Source organism: the organism of the source record quoted next, unplaced genomic scaffold (assembly GCF_019419815.1).
Source record: "Pyrus x bretschneideri cultivar Hongxiangsu unplaced genomic scaffold, Pyrus_bretschneideri_v1 Contig4, whole genome shotgun sequence".
Lineage (NCBI taxonomy): Eukaryota > Viridiplantae > Streptophyta > Magnoliopsida > Rosales > Rosaceae > Pyrus > Pyrus x bretschneideri.
This window is the reverse complement of record NW_025999723.1, coordinates 5,582,643-5,603,407: the sequence shown is the minus strand read 5'-3', so window position 1 is coordinate 5,603,407 and position 20,765 is coordinate 5,582,643. Positions and strand designations below refer to the sequence as shown.

The following is a 20,765-nucleotide window of genomic DNA, read 5'->3' as shown; positions in this document are numbered from 1 at the left end:
AGAACATGCACTTCTTGATTATGTCATTTGTCAATTGTCATCATCCTGCTTCTCCATTTAATATTGATGCTGCTGCTTACACTCACTTACCCAAAAGTGAACGGAACTGCTTTGCCTTTTGATCATCTGCTCTCTAGCTTTGACCAAAAAAAGCAAGTTTTTTAGTGTGAAATCCATGTCATGGCCGAAAGGGAGGGGGCATGTGATGTGAAGAGTGGTGCGATGGAACAGATGCTGCTCTTTCGACCTTTTATTGGGGCATAATTAAAGATCGAACACACAAAAAATCACATAGGAAAAGAGGGAAATGTACAAAGTTGACTGGAACACTTGCATGAGTAGAAAACGGATTTCTACTGGAACACATGTGACGTGAAGAGTGGTCTAATTAAGAACTTCTGCCAGCTACTAAAGTAGAGGTTAAAATACATCCAAAGAGTAGAAAATGGACACCATTACGTACAGGTTTTCACTTGGTGGAATAGATTTGATTAATTGTTGTTAAGTTACTGATGGAAATAGAGTAGTTAACAGGAGCGGAAAATTGATGTCATTTAGATTATCGATCATAATATGGTGTGAGAATATATATGAATCAAAGAGGGAAAACAATTATCTGTTGAAATTGAATGCTTTGACAAGAAGGGGATTTGGTGAATTTATAGACATGAAATACTCTTTCTGGAGCAGTTGTATTCTTCAGGGGAAGTTACTTCTTTTCCCGTTGAATACAATTTTTAGTTATATCCACAGTCATATCCTTTGGAATTAAATAAATAATTATATTATTGAATTTATTTGAGGTATTTGTTAATTTTCCCCTCAAACTTGTAAGCCGCTGTCAATTTCTTCCTTAAACTTTAATTTTAGCCAATTACCCCCCTAAACTATTATAATTGGCCGAAATCCCCCATATTGTTAGATTTTCTAATTTTCCGTCAAATATTCCATCCATCTCTGTCAACGTCAGAAAATTTTACAGGCATAAAAGTAATTTGACCACTCACCAAAACCAAACTGACCGAGAGAGAGCATCAGGGTCGATGATTTGGCAAATGAGGTCTAACTGTTGAACACAAAGTTTCTGGAAGTGGGGGTTGGGGAGCACGATCTTCTAGTCCTTCTCGAACCTGTACAAGAAGTCGACGAGGGAGGTGGAAGCGAGGAGGCGACGGTGGACAGCGATGGACCATGGAATTGGAATTAGGGTCGCCATCGAAGCCGGAGTGATGTGACATAGAGGGCAGTGGGGAAGGGGGTTTCTTGAGTTTTGGAGGGATGAGGGTGTGAAGGCATAATGATGAAGAGGTCATGGGGTTAAGGAGTGGAAGTGGCGTTGGGTTTAAGAGATGCATGGAGTTTGTGGGAAATAGGAGGGAAAATGTGGGTAAAAGTGGAAATTGATAGGTGTTGGTGGGGTGGTTGCAGAGAAAAGAAGCATAGGGTGGTGGGCAGGTTGGGATTTGAGTGTTAATTGGTGGAAGTAGAATTTTGGAGGTGGTTTTGGGAGAGAGGTAGAGGTTTAGAGACATGGGGTGGAAAGAATTGGAAATGGGATTTAACTGTCGAATTTGGTGGGAAATTTTGCAGGAGTGGCATTTCTTATTGCTCCATGTGTAATTTGTTGTGAACTTCAGAGAGAAAGAAGCATAGAAAATGAAAAGGGCTCATAAGATATTCATAGGAGGAGGAGAAGGTTGTGGTGAGTTAAGTTGAACGAGTTAGTCTGCTTGTAAAAAGATGTTTTTGTTCAGGATGAATGGAATATCAGATGAAAAATTAGGAAATCTAATGGCATGGGGGAATTTGGCTAATTATAAGAATTTAGGGAGGCAATTGGCTGAAATTAAAATTCAAGGAAGAAATTGGTAGCTCCTTACAAGTTCGAGGGGGAAATCAACAAATAAGCCAATTTATTTCACTACAATTATATGTATATTAGTACACTCATGTTATAGTGTACCTTCATACATGATTACACATATTGTGAAAACCATGTTATCGTAATCATATTTCAACTGTTACTAGATTAGATTAGGTTTAATAAGGTGACAATGAGTCGTGATCAGCTTTTATCTAGTTATATTGTGTTGTTTTTCTAATTTTTTTTTTATTAACATTATTATCCAAACACATTAATAGAGCCATTTTTTTTTTGTCAACCAAACGATGGTGAAAAATATTATTTAGTTTTCTATCACAACAAAAAAGTTAAGGGCAATAATGTAATTTTGCAAAATAAAATTTTGTTGTTTTTGTTTAAACATCACCGACAAGTGATTTTAACAACCCTAATTTGAAAAAAAAAAATAAAAACCTTTCTCCCATTCTCTCTCTCCACTCCTACATTCTCTCTCACTCTCTTCTTCTCTCTTTCAATTTTAAAACTATAAATAAAAAAATTTCTTACACACATGTACTAGTTATTATTAAGGGAAGGGTGATGATTTCAAACCATTACAATAATTTAGAAAGTGGAAAGTTTCAAACCCGGGAGTATGGATAGAAACTCAACACTTTATCCACCAAGATATTGTGTAATGTTTGTGACACATCCCAACCTGGAATGTCCACTATGACCCCAAATCGAGCTGTGTTGGCCGACACCTGGAAGGTGACGAAGCCATAAAGTGTGATAGTGTATAAGATGTGAATAAATTTGAACCTAAAAGTGTCTAAATACCAAAGTGCGCTATGAGTGAGAGCGAACCTATTTCACACAGAACATAAGTAAAGTGCAGTAATGTGGGTAAGAATCATACCCTTAAAAGTAGCCACCAATACTAAGATTAGCCATAGATCCTCGTCAATACGGACTTAGCAGTCATAACCTGGAGGGGTACAAAACAGAAAGTGTGAGTAAGCAGTAAAACCAAGCTTCCCAAAACTATTACCTTTCTAACAGTAATAACCCCTCACTGTAAATCCCTTATCGTTTTCTATTGAACAGTACTACACACACATATATATATATATATATATATATATATATATATATCCACCCATGCAAAATAAAATGGCCAAAACCACGGGTATGCCATGTCCATAGACTCTACAATGCATTAACAAGTAGGCTAAATGAACTTAATCGATATAAAATGATACATTAGCCGGAATCACCTAACGTGACCCGTACAACTGTACTTATATCACATCAATCAATGCTAGCATATAAGTCGGGAGTCACCTCTAGTGACCCGTATAACTTATCCATATCTCATCAATCATCCCTGCATACGAGTCGAAACCACCTCTAGTGGTTTGTACGACATGACTGGGTGTAAATAAGTACGCTTAAGTGCTACGATCACGTGAAGACTGGGCGAATAATCGTGGGTCACCTATGAGTCGAAACCACCTAGTGGTCTGTACGACAGACATGTGCACCTACCTTAAGTCCAAGGTGAGTGTAAGGTGCGGGAGGTGAACATCACGTGAAGGACTGTGCCCTGACCACAGGCAGGAGCACTAACACTAGGGTGCAGGTATCCATATCTCATCAATCAATGCTAGTATACAAGTTGGGAGTCACTTAGAGTGACCTATACGACTTAATCTATAGCTCATCAAACATCCCTGCACATGAGTCGGAAACACCTCTAGTGGTCTGTATGACAGGACTGGGTGTAATAAGTAAGCTCAAGTGCTACAATCACGTGAAGACTGGGCGAATAATCGCAGGTCACCTACGAGTCGAAACCACCTATAGTGGTTTGTACGATAGGACTGGGTGTAAATAAGTACGCTCAAGTGTTATGATCACGTGAAGACTGGGCGAATAATCGCGGGTTACCTATGAGTCGGAACCACCTATAGTGGTCTGTACGACAGACATGTGCACCTACTTTGAGTCCAAGGTGAGCGTAAGGTACGGGAGATGAAAATCACGTGAAGGACTGTGCCCTGACCACGGGCGGGAGCACTAACACCAGGGTGCAGGTATTCATATCTCATCAATTAATGCTAGTATACAAGTCGGGAGTCACCTATAGTGACCTATATGACTTAATCTATAGCTCATCAAATATCCCTGCACACGAGTCGAAACCACCTTTAGTGGTCTGTACGACAGGACTGGGTGTAAATAAGTATGCTCAAGTGCTACGATCACATAAAGACTGGGCAAATAATCGCGGGTCACCTACGAGTCGGAACCACCTATAGTGGTCTGTACAACAAGCCTGTGCACCTACCTTGAGTCTAAGGTGAACATAAGGTGCGAGAGGTGAACATTACGTGAAGGACTGTGCCCTGACCACGGGCGGGAGCACTAACACCGAGGTGCAGGTTTATGAGCTCTCAATGCATCTCAACATAACACGTACAACTCATGGGCAAACAGTACGACAGTATTGGAGTTGCATAACACATAAATGTAGTCATGCTATAACTCCATCGATTCAACTAATACCATAAACTCACCTGAACTTACTTGGGTGTCATGCATTCACCTTTGCACTTCAAAGCATTCACAATAATTATGTGCAAGTAATATACATATGGATATACCATGATGCAATCAAATACTCAACCATGTCGTAGCATTTTAAATTATATACAATACGGTGTAAAATGTACAATCAATAACGCCCTACTCTCGAACTACTTATTGTTAGGGATAATTATCCATGACAAGCCCAATTAACACTAATTTAACTAACTAATTTACAAAACTAAAACTTGCCTTTGCCAATTTCCTTCGCATTACTCAATTTCCCAAATAAGGCTTTTGTCTCAAATATATTATGGATGCATCTAACGTCTCGTTAGACTGCCTACGTACCTTAAATAAGGATCAAGCCATTCGTAGTACATATAGTACTTCAAACATTCACAATAATTATATGAAGGTAATATACCTAAATCAATTTAAAAGTGTTGATGGAACTATCAATAATATGTACGAAAGGAAAAGATCCACTCACCTGAAGTCCACGCTATGATTCTCTAGCGCACGCATCGAGACGTCCTGAATGATTGGCGCATGCGACCAATTATCGAATCACATCTCAGAACTCTTATTAATAGAATATGTAATTCATGTAAAACGCATCCTCAAGGACATTCTAAAATAGTTCGAGACCCATTGACCACAAGTCAACTGTCGATCTTTCTACACCCTGTATAACTCGGCCCAGAAGATCCGCATATCAGATTTCCAATCCACAACTCCCAAAGATCCACAATAGGCTTCTAGAATAACATATTAAAATTTCATTATGATCCAACGGTTGGATCTCCGCCAATTGCCCAAAATCAAGTGGACGTGAACATTTATTTTACTAACTTACAAATCCAATTCGGGAAGATCCGTAGTTGGATTTCCAATCCATAAATTCTTATGATCTTTAAATATTACATATTATAATGTATCCAAGTTTGGTGACGATCCAACGGTCGGATCGTCGATTCACATTTTTATCAAGTAACGTATCGTAACGAATTTAGGTTCCAATAATCAACCTACGTCATTCAAATATCAAAACTGAATTCAAGACATTCGACATAGCCTAAAAATAGCATTGGCGGCCCACTGGCCACACGCCGCCGTACGCGCCACCATAAATGGCGGTCGGCTGCTTTGACTCGCCGGAAAATCCAACTATTTCCAAAAATTCTCAAACTTCACAAAAATGAAGATCTCAGTGAGTGGAGCAACTTTTCATACCTGCCACGAAGTCCAAAAGTGGACGAAAAATAGTCAATTTTGCCCACAAAGCTGGCGGGTGCCTAAAGCTTCCCGATGTCGATTTGTCTTCTACAGTGGTCCAACGGGGTCAAGGTTGGTTGGGTTTTGCTCCTAGGATGATGGGCTACAAAGCCCAAGTGGTGGCATCGGCCATCGCTTTACCGATTTATCGAAAAATCGAAAAGAGTGGCCGGAGCACCATTGATTTTCGTCAACTTTCGTGGCCTCCAACCGCCATATACCATGGTTAATCAAGGTGGTTCTTGGGTGAGTTTTGTAGAGGGGAATGAGAGCTTCAAGATGGTTGGTAGCGTCGAAAAAATCCATCGGAGTTGGCCGGAATCAACCTTGGAAAATGGGAGCTTGAGGTGGGTGTGGGTCGATGGGGAGGCTACTTAGCCTTTTTTTCTTTTCTTTTTTTTTTTATTTATTTTTATTTTTTTATTTTTTTTTATTTTTGGATATGGCTTCACTCCACAAAGTGGGGATTTAATTTAATTAAAACTAAACCTTGAATAACCAATTTCGAACGTCTGTAACTATATCGTTATAATCCGGATTCGCAAACGGCTTTCGCCTATACGTTCTTACCAACGAGTACTATGAGGATATGCTAAAAGAATAAATCCTACATCTCTCAAGCCGATGGTCAACGGAAGTCAAAGTCCTTGCCTCTAGGGCAATTTTGTAAAGTCCCACTTTTAAAATAAAATAAAAACTTAAAATTTAGAACGAGTTGTCACAGTTCGTGTCATGCAAAATGATATAAAAACAAGATTGTAATAATACAATAACTCATTTTTTGATAGGAAAATTGAGAATAGTTATCAATTTATTAATCTTGTAAACATCGAGTACTATATTTGTTTCAAGTTGGTGTAACTTGCCGTGGGTCTTGAGTCGAGGACTCGAGGTCACGGGTTGGACCAGTGGATTAACCACCCTAATTTATTTATTTATTTAAGATATAGTTATCCTATAAGGATGTAAATCAGGATAAGGATGGTATTACTATTAGCTTTCATCCAATCCCTCTACTTTATCTTACCTAGCAAAGATCATACATTAATTAACAAAAAGCAAGAGAGATGGACTAATATGGCTCATACAAGTTACGGCCTGATGCAACTCCAAAAGTTTGTAGGACAATATGGGCTGTGATCATGCAACCCCCAAATTTGAGGCCATTGAAGAGAGTCTACTTGTGTCCTTGTTTCTTTTTCATTTTTTTGATGAACAATTTCTTTTTTCTTTTTTTTTAAGAAAGTGGCCAAGCTTTTATTAAATACTATGCATTTCTCTACATCTTATTAGGCAACAGAACTTGATCATCATCAGACAAATGAATTCCAATCACAATTCATACTAAAGCCTACATGGTAATTCTCTACGCTAAACTCATATTATACATCATTTACATTTACCAATGCATAAAATAATATTTGAAACTCCTCTAACACGCTTGTAGCTAAAGTAATTAAGAACACTTACCACCACTTGTGATATTGTGTCTAATTTCTCTCAATCATCGATCATCACAAACTTTTCTAGTGACCATGACGTCGAGACAGCGGTATAGCCACGGCGTTGGTACATTTCGGAGACTAAATTCCCTCAGTAGCTACCATCTTCTTGTCACTCAATCTTCTAATATAATCTTTCTTCTTTGATGCCGCCGGCCTTCTTGTACTACTCGAACTCTGTTTCAACGTTGGAATTGCGTACCAGAATATAGACGTACACAGTATTGCAAAAGGCCGCCCAGACAAAGTCAACAACACCAAAATAAAGATCACAACGACCGGCAAATAATAAGATGGCCTTCTCCACCCATCCGACTTCATGTTCGAACTTGAAAAACTCCCCTTCTTGCTCTCTTGATCGGATTTCGATCCCGGTTGCTTCTGCTTCACGTCTTTCTTGTCTATGTGGGATTGGTCAATATTTTCCGAGGCTACTGAATTAGCGTTTGAACGGTTCTCTTCAGGATTACCAGTTGTCTTTGTTTTGCCTACCTTTTTGTGTTTCTTTTTTATCACGATTGGAACCGGAGCACTTGTATCAGTCTCGTCCTTGAACACGAACCGCACGAAAGATATGTCTTTCGGGTCCATTTGTGCATAAATCTTCTTCCTTTTCTCTTCTAGGTCAGCTACAAGTGCAGAAAACTTGTCGAGGCCGCTGTCCGAATAAGGGTTTTTGCTGTCCTTGTTGTGTCTTCTGTAAATCAGGCCAGCGCTTTTCGATCTCGATGATTTTCTTGGAGTTGGAGGTGAAGTTGAAATCATGGGCTCATCATCATCTTCTTCTTGGTGATTAAAAGTGGCACAGTTGAAGGGGCTCAACATGTTGTGATAATTTTCACGGTTTTTTTCCCTCTGAGCTGAATGATTTGGTTGTGATTGTGAGAAAGGAAGAACAGAGAGCCAGATATATTATTGAGGGGCCTGCTGAGAGAGGCTGATCCAAACAAGCCTAGTCAAGTTTCCAAAAAAAAAAAAAAAAAAAAAAAAGGGCTTAGTCAGATTAGACGTTTGACTTCTTGGGGCTGGGGCAAAATTATGGATAAATGATGTAGAAAGAATGTTTGTACTGAGGCCAACGACAAGAAAAAAAAAATGCACATGAAACGAAATTCTTTCATCAAATTAAGCATATTTACTCCTTAATGCGCTTAATGCTTGGGCAAATTAGAAGGCTTGAAGAAGTCCAACGTTAACGTCAATGTGTTAAATATTGAACCTAAACCTCTACACGCATACATTTTCCAGAATTTTATGTAATAAGTTCAATATTTTCTAGAAGGGACACCAAGAAAAATTATTAGGCTGTAAAACTTCCAATGATTTGTTGGTACAGTAAAAGATAAGTGTGAGATTTTATAACGAAAAAATCTCTGTGCTAGTAGTAGTGAAACCACACATACAGATATTGGAGATTATTTTGTCAAGTTTTCAATGTGATAACAATTGTCCATTTGAGCAAAAATATTTTATCAACAAAGTAACAATGGATGTCACTAGATTAATATAGTCAGCGACTCATCTAAAGTTGCACATAGAGGCTTCGCCGCATTTTATTGCATTTATATGACAAGTAATTGAAGAGGAGTGTGTTCTATTATAATTTGCAACATTGTAAACAGCCATAGCCATCCTAATCGCATCATTAACTCTTTGTCTCTGTATAAGAACATAATTAAGGACCTCAAAAATCAAAAGAACACACGCTTACATCACTGGAGGAGAGAAAGGCTCTCAATTTCTTCTGTGTACGGCAGCAATATATACAGTAAATTGCAATTATGCACGCTTACATCATATTCTACAAGACTTTCAATCTTTCAATTGTTGAGGTACATTAACATGAACATGAACAAGCAAATTGTGTACAGAAATAGAGCCAACGCGACAACAATCACATGACATCCCATTAATTCAAGCAAATTGTGTGGGTGCACAATATATAGAGAGTGACTGAGTTGCTAAAATTTTTTAAAGGCCTTAACCTCTCCAACTCATCTTCAAGGGGTCCGTAGAGTCAACTATAGAAACGTGGCCGGTTAATTTGTAGGGCCTAATTTGCATGGTTAACAATCCAAACTATTTATATTTTAAATTTTAATTCATAGATTATTTATATGAAAATTTAATTGACTGTGAAATTATTTAGACATTTAATTGTTAGTAAGAAAATTCAGTTCTCCTTATAGACACTAAATTTGTCAATTTTTTTTTTGTCACTGTTAGATGTTTCAATTATTTCTGAATTTGCTAATATTTCTTGAAAAATTGAAATATTGGTCCCTAGATTTTGGCTTAATTGTACCTTTGATCATTGATTAAATATTTGTGAGAAGTGGTTCTTAAACTCATCGCTATTTTAGCAATGATCATTTTCGGTATCACACCATTAAGCCTAAAAATTTAAGGGGAAAATAAGAGATACAAACCTAACGAAGTTATCTAAAATGATCAAGGTTCTAAAAGATGCTAGACGCTAGTCGGGTAGCGAACTGGGGCCTAGGTGGGTGCCTAGGCGGACTAGGCTGATTTAAGTAAATATATTATATTTCGTGTAAATAAGTGTCTGTTTATACTTAAAAATATATCTAATTACATTATAAATTAAAAAATAGAATGACATATATATAATGAAGTATTGAAACATAATGAAAACTTGGAGAACAAGCACATAATGTGTGTTCATTTAAGTATTCGATAACTCTCTTACAATTTATTAAAAAAATGCAAAATGAAAATTATCTATTTTTCTGTCTAAGTGAATTGTAACCTAGGTGAGTATGGACGGGTGCTTAGGAGGGCGCCTCAAAAAGTTTAGACGTCATTTCTAAATTTTCAAATATCTATGCATTAATCGGGGTGGTAACTAACCACTTAACGCTTAGATGAGAATTTTTAGAACGGTGAAAATAACCATTACACCACATTGTGGCAAGTTCAAGAATAATACTAATGAGTTTTTAGTCATAGACCAAAGCTCCAACTTGAGTCAAAATTCACGGGTCAATTCTCTAATTTCCTAAATATTGCTTTGTATCACAAACACGAAGAAAAGAGCTGGTCCCACATGTGCCATTTCAACAACTTTAATCGGGTTTTGGACATACTTAATAATGAGGGTGAGTCAGACACAAAACATTCGTCAACGGTAGGTATAATATGTACATGGATCCTCTCCGGCTCTATGCATCTGAATCTTAAGAATCCATCAATTCGGATCATTGAAATTTGATCCAACGACTAAAGTTATTATAACTTTTAAAGTAGGCCCCATGTTTGTAGTCGTTAGATTAAATTTCAATGGTCCGGATTGGTGGATCCCTAGGATGATGATGCATGGATCCGGAGAAAATCCATGTCCGGTATAATATCAATTGTGAGAGAAATTATGTTTGATTCTCGTAAACTATGAATAAGAACTAAATTACTATAACTAGTTCATTGTCAGATTTAGCTCACTTTTTGATCCCTTAATATAGATAACATCAAATGTATTAAGAAAAGATATGACATCAATTTCATGTTTTTTCCTTTCTTATGCTCTTGCTTTGAAATGACTGAAAAATGGTTTGTATTCAACCAACACTTGTATCTTTTCAACCACACCCTTGTCTAACTTTCTGCTCTTCAACAGTGGAGTTTTCTAATTCATGCTCAGGTAGCTTGTAAAAAATCATATGTGCTTCTTTTCTTGATAAAACAACACCAATACCATGATGTAGCACACTTCGACCGTTTGTTGACTTTACAAGAAAAATAAGAAACAAGTGGACGGTGGTTCTCACTTTTCAACATAATCGATCATGATTAAATTGTCGAGTAGTTTGCAAAACGTTTTTTCCGATACAACGATATTTTAGTGTTTTAACTTTGTTGATCATGAACAATAAGATTATATTTACCTTGACATTTTAGAGTTAAAGTAATTTAGTTACGGCTTAAAGATGAAAAGATAGCTTTAGTTTCGAAAAATACAAAATATGCAAAATTGCTCGAGATTCTCTCGAAAATGACTCGAGACTCCTCGAACAATGCCGCTTGAAAAAGGGCAATTATCCAAAATTTCAGAGGGCATTTACGTTTTACGACAAAAGCCAAGCCGTCGTCTTGGTGACGGAACGTCAATGTAATTTGCCGAATTCATGCACTGGATTCACGGATTCCGTTTCCCTCCCTTCGTAGCCAAAGTCCAAACAAAGTCAGCACGAAGACTCCACCTTCAAAACTAAAACGACGACGTATCGCAACACGAGGGACACGTTGGTCATTTTCAAAAAACTGCCGTGCAAAACCGGAATCCGAAACGGTCGCAAAAAGCCAGGGCCCCACATTAATCGCTTTCCTATTTGCAGTTATAAAGGCAGAGGTTTGCTCCGCTGGGTAGGTACTCATAAAAACAAACAAACAAACAAACAAACCGAAACACCCAACCAAACCAACCACCAATGACAGTCCCAAACGACGGCGTCTCTAAAGAAGCCGACGACGTCCCTGGCACGGAGGCCGAGTTGATTGAACTCGGCAACGCCGCCGAGTTGAACGAGGGGGCGGTGCGCAGCGGGAAGGTGAGGGGACCGTGGTCGCCGGAGGAGGACGCGGTGCTGACCCGGCTCGTGAGCAACTTCGGGGCGAGGAATTGGAGCCTGATCGCCCGCGGAATTCCCGGGCGGTCTGGAAAGTCGTGCCGGCTAAGGTGGTGTAACCAGCTCGACCCCTGCGTCAAGCGTAAACCCTTTTCTGGTAATTTAATCGCCGCCATTTTCTGTTTGATGTTTTTGTTTGTGCTTGGATTGCTTTTGTCATGTCCGGATTTTGAAGGCGACTGATTTTCGATTAGGATGTTCGGATTGTGAATCTTTGGTTTCCGAATTTGAAGATGTTTGCCAACTCTTGTTTGTTGGTGTCGTGTTTGTTACATATGTCGGAAGTGTCGTGTTGGTTTCTTGTTATTTCGGTGAACTAATTCTCGGTTTTGTGTTTGTTTAATCAAAGATGTAATATGTCATTTGGCGAAAAATTATGACCGTTCGAGATGGTCCTAAGTAGCACGCAAAAGGAGTGGGATTTGATGTTTGTATGTCGTAAGCCTAGTGTGTTGATCGAGGAGCCTAGCATTTGGTTAGTGTCGAATATGAGTTCAAGATTAAAGATGGAGCCTTGATAGTTATGCGGTTGGTCTAGTGTGGTGCGAATTTGTTCGAATTTTGTTGAAATTGGAACTGGTAGTGTGCTTGGACTGTGCAGTGTGTAGCATAAATGCTCCAATTAGCACGGTCTTTTTCTCAGCGTGGTTTTCAGTCTTGCGTACGTTGTTTCTATAATGTTAACATATCTTGTTTTTGTCGTGATCCATCTGTTTGGTCATTTGTGATTTCGTATGTATTTGTATAGTCGGCTCTCTTGATTCTTCTTTATACGCTGCTTTTGGACAATGTTTAAGGAATGAATTTAGAATGATTTGTAACACCATGATGGAAGAACGTATATGAAGTTTTGGTCACAATTTGGTGATAGATTTTAAAGGATATCGTGTATATGTAGGGCTGGCGCATCAAATCATTTTAATTAGATGGTAAATCTATTTTATTTGGCCCCAAGGGATCGTGATGTCTGTGGGCGAACCTCGGTTTTTGTTGTTTGGAATTGCATTAAGATTTAGTATCATGCTGGTTCTCATTTTGCTAAAATGTTGCTGTTGGTTCAGGTTAGTGAATCAAATATAGCGGGAAGTTATCTGCTTGCGAACTTCGTAATCTTGTCCTTTGCATGGATAGCTTTTGTTGTCATTACATTTTGAGAAATATGCTGAGTAAATTGCGGCATAACTTTCTATCCAAAGTTGCATATTTATTTGCTTCATTGCTTTTGCTGAAGTTTTCTCAATTGGAACGTTATAATTAATGCAGGGGAAGAAGATCGTATAATAGTTTCAGCCCATGCTATCCATGGGAACAAATGGGCAGTAATTGCAAAGCTTCTTCCAGGTAGAACAGATAACGCAATCAAGAATCATTGGAATTCTACACTAAAGCGCAGGTGCTTTGATAAAGTAAGGTTTAATCCGGGACCTGGGGAAATGATGGAAGATGACACCTTTGACAGAAAAAAGGCATCCTCAGAAGAAACCTTGTCAGTTGGGAATATCAGTTCATTCAAGACTTGTGAAGGTCAAGCAAAGGACGGTTGTTGCGCTGCTGAGTCAAAAGAGCATTCTACTCTTCGTGCCGAATCAAGAGACCATCTGACTCTCCAGTCCACCCTTTGTCGTCCAATGGCTCGTGTTAGTGCTTTTAGTGTTTATAACCGTCCAAGTGATCCAGCAAATGCTTCAGCTTTTTCAAGGACAGTCCCAAGTCATGGCCCTTTGGTCCCAACAACTAAACTAGATTTTGGGTTCGACAACTTCCTTGAAGGTGCATGTAATGAGCCTATGGTTCCTGAGCACTGTAGCCATGGTTGCTGTGATCGAGTTGAGGAGCATTCTCAAGGCTCGTTGTTGGGGCCTGAGTTTGTTGAGTATGACGAGTCTCCGCCTTTCTCCAGCCACGAATTAATCTCCATTGCTACGGATTTGAACAAGATTGCATGGATTAAGAGTAGCCTTGAGAGTAGCACGATGGGTATGCCAGAGAATGTAGCAAGCCAAAGAGTCGTTCAAGCGGCTGCCACTACCTTGCAAATGGGAGTGCCAGCAAACAATCCGATGAATGACCATATGCGCTTTGAGGAAGGAAGAAACAAGTTGATGGGAATGATGACCGAAGTGCCATCAACCCAGGTGCCTAGACAAACTTTTGCAATGCCAACTGAAGTTGAGGGATTGAGCTAGAACTCATGGCTGGTCTTCCTCGGTCTTCGGGGTGCTTCGGTTTTAGCGGGAGAATATGTATACAGACCGGTTAATTTACTGCAGATTAAGTTAAGTCTCCAGTTTCATTTACAAGGCTTTTCACTTTTGACTTATCTCGTTCAAGAGCCGTTTTACTTGGGCATTACATCAAGATATATATGTAGGTACTTCTCTGCCCCTTTTGTCATGAGCAAAGAAGCTGTTGACTAGTTAATGCTTCCTAGAAGTGCAATTTTATCTCAAATCCAAAAACTTGATCGGTAAAACTTTGGCACTCCAATTTTAGCTTCTGGCACTCCAAATCGATTATTTTGTAGCTTGTTCACATTCAGGGTTGGAGAGCTAGAAGTTAAAACGAGAGTGAAGAAAAATCTATACGAACTATGAAAATCATTACTTTTGTAAATAATAAACAAGAGAAATGATTTTCGCACATTTTCCTTCTGTACACTCATCATTCTTTACGTCCTTTGTTTCTCCTTTAATTTGTTTAATTCGAAGATCATAAATAATAGAGGCGTATAAAGAAGAAAATGAGTGTCGAAAATCATCTCCAGTAAAGAAAAAGATTTCGGGCTTAGGACCTGGCCTGATCTATATGACCCATGAAAAATGGTGCCAAAATAAGTGATAGGTCGATCTTGGACTCAAAACAGTTGCTTTACCCATATCCTCCATTTAAGAAGATGGCACTTATGTAGTGAACATTGAAAAACACCCATACCAAAACCCATTATTTCTCTTGCTAAAGGGAAGTGTTATTAACAGTTTTAAAATCTTACTTTACGTGTATTTTTCTTTCCTAAAATAGAAAGTTTAAAGTCAAGAATGAGATTTTTAGAGTGCTAATAACAATTCAATCGCTAAAAATGATCTACAAATTGTTGAAATATGACACGATCGTATTAAAATTTAAATATTCTAATTACATTTTAACTAATAATTTTTTATGACAAAACCTTATGCCTAACGAATTGGTCTGCTTTGTTAGGCCCATCCTTACGATACCTATATTTTAATTTTAAGTAAAACTAATGAAAAAAACTTGAAAATTTTGAGTTTTAATGATAAGGACAAAATAAAGAGTAAAATGAATAGTATCAGGATTAATTTTTTAGTGTAAAAATATGATTTTTTTGTTAAAATAAACAGTACCATAAATTTTTCGTTAAAACTCTTTTTATTTTAACCAAAAGTTTAATTTAGAATTTTGCCGAACATTAGGTTAAAACGAAAATTTTCAACTTACCCTAAAAATTTATGATGATGGAACAGCTGTTCCATAGGTAACAGTGCTCACGTCACCTATGTTTTTTTTAATCGCTTAACGTTTTGAAAAGTCAAAACCACCCCTTCAACATCAGAAAATGCAGGGGCATGTCTGTCTTTCACAAGTTAAAGTGGACTGTCCTCAGAAAACAAAAGGCTGGGGTCATCGTGCCAGTTACGCAAGTGAAACGGAAGCAGATTAAAGAAAGGACCTGGCTTCTTTACTCTTTCACTTTTCATACACTCTCGTTTCCTTCGACTTCTTATAATAAAATAAAAGTTAATAGTAATATAAAATATTGATATGATTTAACCTTAATTGTATAAATAAAAGGGGATAGGAATGTATGGGAAGTGGGAGGGTAGAGAAACCATGTCTTTAAAAGAAAGGAGGCAGATTGTCTATCCTCGTGTTTGAATGTCTTTTTCATCCCTTCCTACTTATGCGATCACGGTTAAACCAAATCAATATTTTATATTTTTATTATTTTTTATCTTATTATTTTTATAAAAAAATTAATATAAAATATTTACATAACTTAATCGTGATTGTACAAAATAGAAAATAACGAGAAAGACACCCAAACAAAAAGACAAACAATCTACCTCCTAAAAGAAAAGCACTTTGAGTCAAGAAAACCAAATGAAATCTACTTTTCATGCAAACAATTCCTGTGTTCTCTCCTCAACAGTTTCTAAAGTCACCTCAATCACTTCTTTTCTAATAAAAAATAAAAGAAAACTAACGAAGGGAGGAGGATTTTCTAGCCTTTCTATCTTCCTATTTGAACAATCACGGTTAAATCAAATCAATATCTTATATTAATTTTTTTTATAGAGATAATAAGACAAAAAATAATACGTGAGAGGAGAAGATGAAAAAAGATGAGAATAGAAGGGTAGAGAATCCTCCTCCCTAATGACAATGTTTTGAAACTCTGAGTTTTAACAATAAAGATAAAATAAATGATGAAGTGACTAGTATCAAAATTGACTTTTTAATCTAAAATTGTGGTTTTTTTAAAGTAAACAGTACCGGAAGTATTTTGTTAAAGTTCCAAAAAAATAATGGTTTCAGCTCCATTTCGTTCAATTATACGGAATTGGATCCGCTACGAACATTAATGTTCGGATCCTACATATCAACACATCTCCACCGTTCATTGGTGTGTAAAAAAAAAAAAATCAAATTGTTGGTTTGTGTGTACGAAGCCCACCAAATGAATTAAGGGAAACCGTGAAATTCAATTTATGCGGTTTAAATATGTTGATCCTTAAATTGTTAGTTTGAGGAGAGACCCTTTCTTTTTCTTCTCAATGAAGCAGAGAGATTAACAAATAAACAGAGACACTAATCTCCCTCATTACTTGTTAAACCAAAAAGGCAAAGTTGAATAGGCAATGTGGGGGCACATTGTTCGTTGTTTATGATCACTAACCTAAACAACACATTAATCCTGTTAATTTAACCAGAAAAAGCAGAGCCGGGGTCAAAAGTCCTCTGTTTTGGGGACACAAATTAGAAAGCTTTATAGGTTACTATGTTTCACCTGCTCACTGCAAGCATATTTTTACTCTCTGTCTGTTTTCCTCCATTATTCTATATAAAAGATATTTCCTTGCTCACCGACGCTGAGAGTGCGGAGAGGGAGTTAGGAGAGAGAGGGAGGGGTTACCTACTGCGACAGAACCCAGTTGCTGAAAATCTAAGAAACCGACTGCCTACTGGGTTGAGAGCTTCTTCAACATCTGTGGGCGTTGATGATCACGGCCGCACAGGGCCATTACATGAAGAGTCTCTCTCTGGGTTTTGCAAATGGCAGCCGCAGACAAATCCCACGTGGTTGTTGATGTGGTTGAGGAGGAAGTGGGACGCCGCAGCGCCGCCACGGGTCGAAGTAGTTACTTTGACTCCGGCTCACAGGGGTCGGAGGACCAGGAGGGGAGATGCTCCAGTGAGTCAGGGTCTGAGATTGTGGAGAGGGAATCCTCTGTGTCGGAGGGTTCGGTTGAGGTGGATCTGGAGGAGGTGAAGATGCACGTGGTGAAGGTGGAGAGGGATTGCAGGATTTGTCATCTGAGCTTGGATGCAACGAATCAGGAATCTGGGATTCCTATTGAGCTGGGGTGTTCTTGTAAGGCTGATTTGGCTGCTGCCCACAAGCAGTGTGCTGAGGCTTGGTTCAAGATCAAGGGTAACAAGTAAGTTTTGTTTTTACATCTAAAAGGTTAAATCTTTCTGTGTTTTGGTAATTACATCGCTGTTAAAAGTTTTTACTTTTATGTGTTTTGCATTGATTCGTTGAAATGCTAGGTTAAATTGTTAGGTTGTTCCTCCGAGGATTGTGAAACTGTGAAATGTAATTTGGGGATAATGCATGAAAAAATGTTATACTTAGTGAGATAAACATAATAATAAAAGCGATATTCTAATCTACGCTAATTTACGGGGAAATGAATGTGCTAGAGGCGAGCACACTCATCTGACCAACCCACCTAACTCACGTCTGCACATTATAATGCAAGCTCAAATTAGAATAAGTTTGTGTGCTGCTTTAAGGAAAAAGCATATTGGTGTAAACCAAGAGCATATAACTAAAGTTGAAAGCACCGGCAGCCCTGCATGGAATTCCAACGTGCACATGATTCTTCTCCCATTCTTAGCTTGTTGGAATGCCTGCACTTTCCATTTCTCTCACTCCTTGCCGATGCTTTTTCCGCCTTTCCGCTTGGACAAAGCCGGTTGGTGGCGTGTGCTTTGTTAAAGTCAAATAATTTGGTTTGTTTGCACTTTCTTCTGATATGATATGTTAACTGAATCACTTTGACTTTGTAAACCTGTATTGAACATGTGTTTTACACATGCATTTATCTTCATGATGGTTGTTTTAGAAATAATTAAGTGCTTTTACCCAGTTTCGTTTTCCTGATATGGACCCACTGTGTGAATTTACCAACTTAGACGGCTCAAATTGTTGTAAGAAGCCGTCTTATGAAGAGTGAGTGATTACCAACTGAAGTGGGTTTGTCTTTTCGGAAGCACCACAAGTTAAGTGGAAAAGAATCTGCATTTTGGTCTCTAGGTTTATATGATTTTGTTTGAATCCATTAGAAGATCGAGTATGTATAAACAACAATCATCTCAATAACACCTTTGTGCATCATCAGAGCACAAGCTGTTATAGAATGAATATCATTATTTCGCTCAGGTTTACATTGCCCGTTGCTTCTAAGTAACACATGCTTATATTCCTTTGTTCTCCTTAAGCTACTCTCAGTGTTTTGTAATGTTTGAACTTTGAAGGTTTCTACCTTTCCTACTCCCATTAGACAAAAACCTTTAAATTGCCTCGTGTCCTTGTACTTGTGTTAAAGGAAAAAAGGTAGGAAAATAACTGAAATTGAAATTGCTTGCATAGTTCCGTCTGCTTTCTCGTTTAAGACTTTGTTCCTTTCATCTATTAACGCCTTGCTATAAGTTGACAAGCTTTTCAGCAGAGCTGTGTGGTGCATTGCTTACCGAATTCTGGTGATCTCATAGATTCTTTATGCTTGGTATGTTTTTAAAATGGAAATATGGCAGAAGCCAATGTCAATCTGACTGAGATGGTAAAAACAAGTACATACCTGAAAAGATAAAGATTTTAAAGTTTCATGTAAAAGTAAAAATCTTATTCGGTTCAACTTGTCAAACTTTTCTCACATCCTAAAACCATTATCGAAAAAATCTTAGTTGTATCTTGACCTTGATTTGGTCCCGGCTAGTTGTATCTTTCCCTTGTGATTGGATTAAAATGTTTGTGCGTTTATGCAAATAGTTTTTTTATTTTGTTTCCATAGGAAATCAAACGTGTAGGTTATTTGTTTTAGGTAAGATCCCAGTCTTACACGCAGGTTTTGTAACTCTAACCCAAGCATAGAGCAAGGAGATGTGTGTGCTTTTTACCACACCGTAGTTAGAAGTGAACTGGTTCCATTTGATGTATTCATTTATAAACCCATTGTACTTCTGAAAAACTGGACATTGGGCTTCCAGCTGTGGCATGAGATTTGTGACAACTTCTAATCTAAACCTTCTTATATGAATACAGGGAATGGCGTTTCACACTAATAACTCTGCCCTAACTAAAAAGTTTGTTAGAGCTCCCAGGAGGGATGCTGAATGACAGTTGTTCTTTACACCTGCTTCTTTCTTCAGTTCTGCCTTCGGAATAAGAAATATCTTCTATCCAATGCCATATTTTTAGTTTCAATTGCCTAACCTGTAACCAAACAAAAGAGTAGAGTTTCACATGCTTCTTTGGGGTATCCTTTCCATCTTCATGTCTACGTTATTAGTGCTCAATTTTCGTACTGAATATATATGATTGCAGAACCTGTGAGATCTGTGGATCAACCGCACGTAATGTTTCTGGTTTGAGTGAAGCTGAGTTGGCGGAGCAGTGGCATGATGAAGCCGCACTGGCAACAACAGCAGGAGGTGCCCCTGTGCAGACAGCAGAGAGCCGAAACTTCTGGCAGGGTCACCGCTTCCTGAACTTCTTGCTAGCTTGTATGGTCTTTGCGTTTGTCATCTCGTGGCTGTTTCACTTCAATGTGCCCTCATGAAAAACTCGTGTAGAGGGTTGCCCATTTCCTTCGGTGATGATAGAGAGGTAGCAACCAAGCACTCAGCGGTACCTTCCTTGTACCTGTGCCTCCAAAAACTATGTTGGAGTTAGCTGTTTCTCTCTGTCTACTTGTTGTTCATATATTAGTAGCCTTAGCTTCAGCAGGTCGTGTAATTTATATTTCCACTATTAAAAGTTTAAACTTGAATTGAATTTGCATCACCAGAGTAGTTTATTGTACTAACTCAAGATGCTTTATTAGATAAACATAACCAATTATATGTAAAGATTTGTGGCAGATGCTTCACTATGTTGTATTGTTGTATAAGCAGGTAAGACGCTGTAGAGGGGCTTTTGGATTAGGTCATCCGAAGGGAAGCTCTTATAAAAGCAAGACTCTTTGCATTTCGGTCTCATCTTACCCCATGATGATCTCATTGGTATGAGAGTTGCCCTAATCAGGCAATCATACCGAAGTTTCTCTCCTACCATGGGGTGTATTTGGAGTTTGCGTCCAATCCGGTTTTCTTTTTTGGGTAGCATGGATTAAATAGAACATTCTCGGTCATAAAATACTAGTTGGAGATTTCTTATCCTACAAGGTATGAGTTTTAACTCTTGGAGGCAAGTAATTGGAACTGGGTGAAAGTTTGACTCATAACAGGGAATCCTGGGGCATTTCTACTCAAATTTGGATATTGAGTTGCATTGACTCTGCAAGCAATGTATTTGCTGAGCTGAGTAGTGTTCTTGCAATTGGCCATTGGAACTGACCATCGGCAATGTCAAATGTATATAATATGGTTTGACATTCAAGCTCAATG

The 20,765-nt window shown here is 38.2% G+C and overlaps 3 protein-coding genes across 3 annotated transcripts; 2 read left to right on the top strand and 1 right to left on the bottom strand.

Annotated features, from left to right (window-relative positions):
• Positions 1-6,506: 6,506 nt before the first annotated feature.
• LOC103942664 lies at positions 6,507-8,279 on the bottom strand. The gene has a single exon (XM_009352855.3). The coding sequence runs from the start codon at positions 8,035-8,037 to the stop codon at positions 7,294-7,296; it is 744 nt and encodes a 247-aa protein (XP_009351130.2). The 5' UTR covers positions 8,038-8,279; the 3' UTR covers positions 6,507-7,293.
• A 3,293-nt stretch (positions 8,280-11,572) lies between these two features.
• Positions 11,573-14,510, top strand: LOC103942674 (transcription factor MYB1-like). Its single transcript, XM_009352867.3, has 2 exons — positions 11,573-11,952; positions 13,119-14,510. Exons 1-2 carry the CDS (start codon positions 11,658-11,660, stop codon positions 14,039-14,041), a joined length of 1,218 nt encoding a protein of 405 aa, XP_009351142.2. The 5' UTR covers positions 11,573-11,657; the 3' UTR covers positions 14,042-14,510.
• A 2,368-nt stretch (positions 14,511-16,878) lies between these two features.
• LOC103942995 lies at positions 16,879-20,251 on the top strand. The gene is made up of 2 exons (XM_009353184.2): positions 16,879-17,533; positions 19,705-20,251. Exons 1-2 carry the CDS (start codon positions 17,148-17,150, stop codon positions 19,937-19,939), a joined length of 621 nt encoding a protein of 206 aa, XP_009351459.2. The 5' UTR covers positions 16,879-17,147; the 3' UTR covers positions 19,940-20,251.
• Positions 20,252-20,765: the final 514 nt, after the last annotated feature.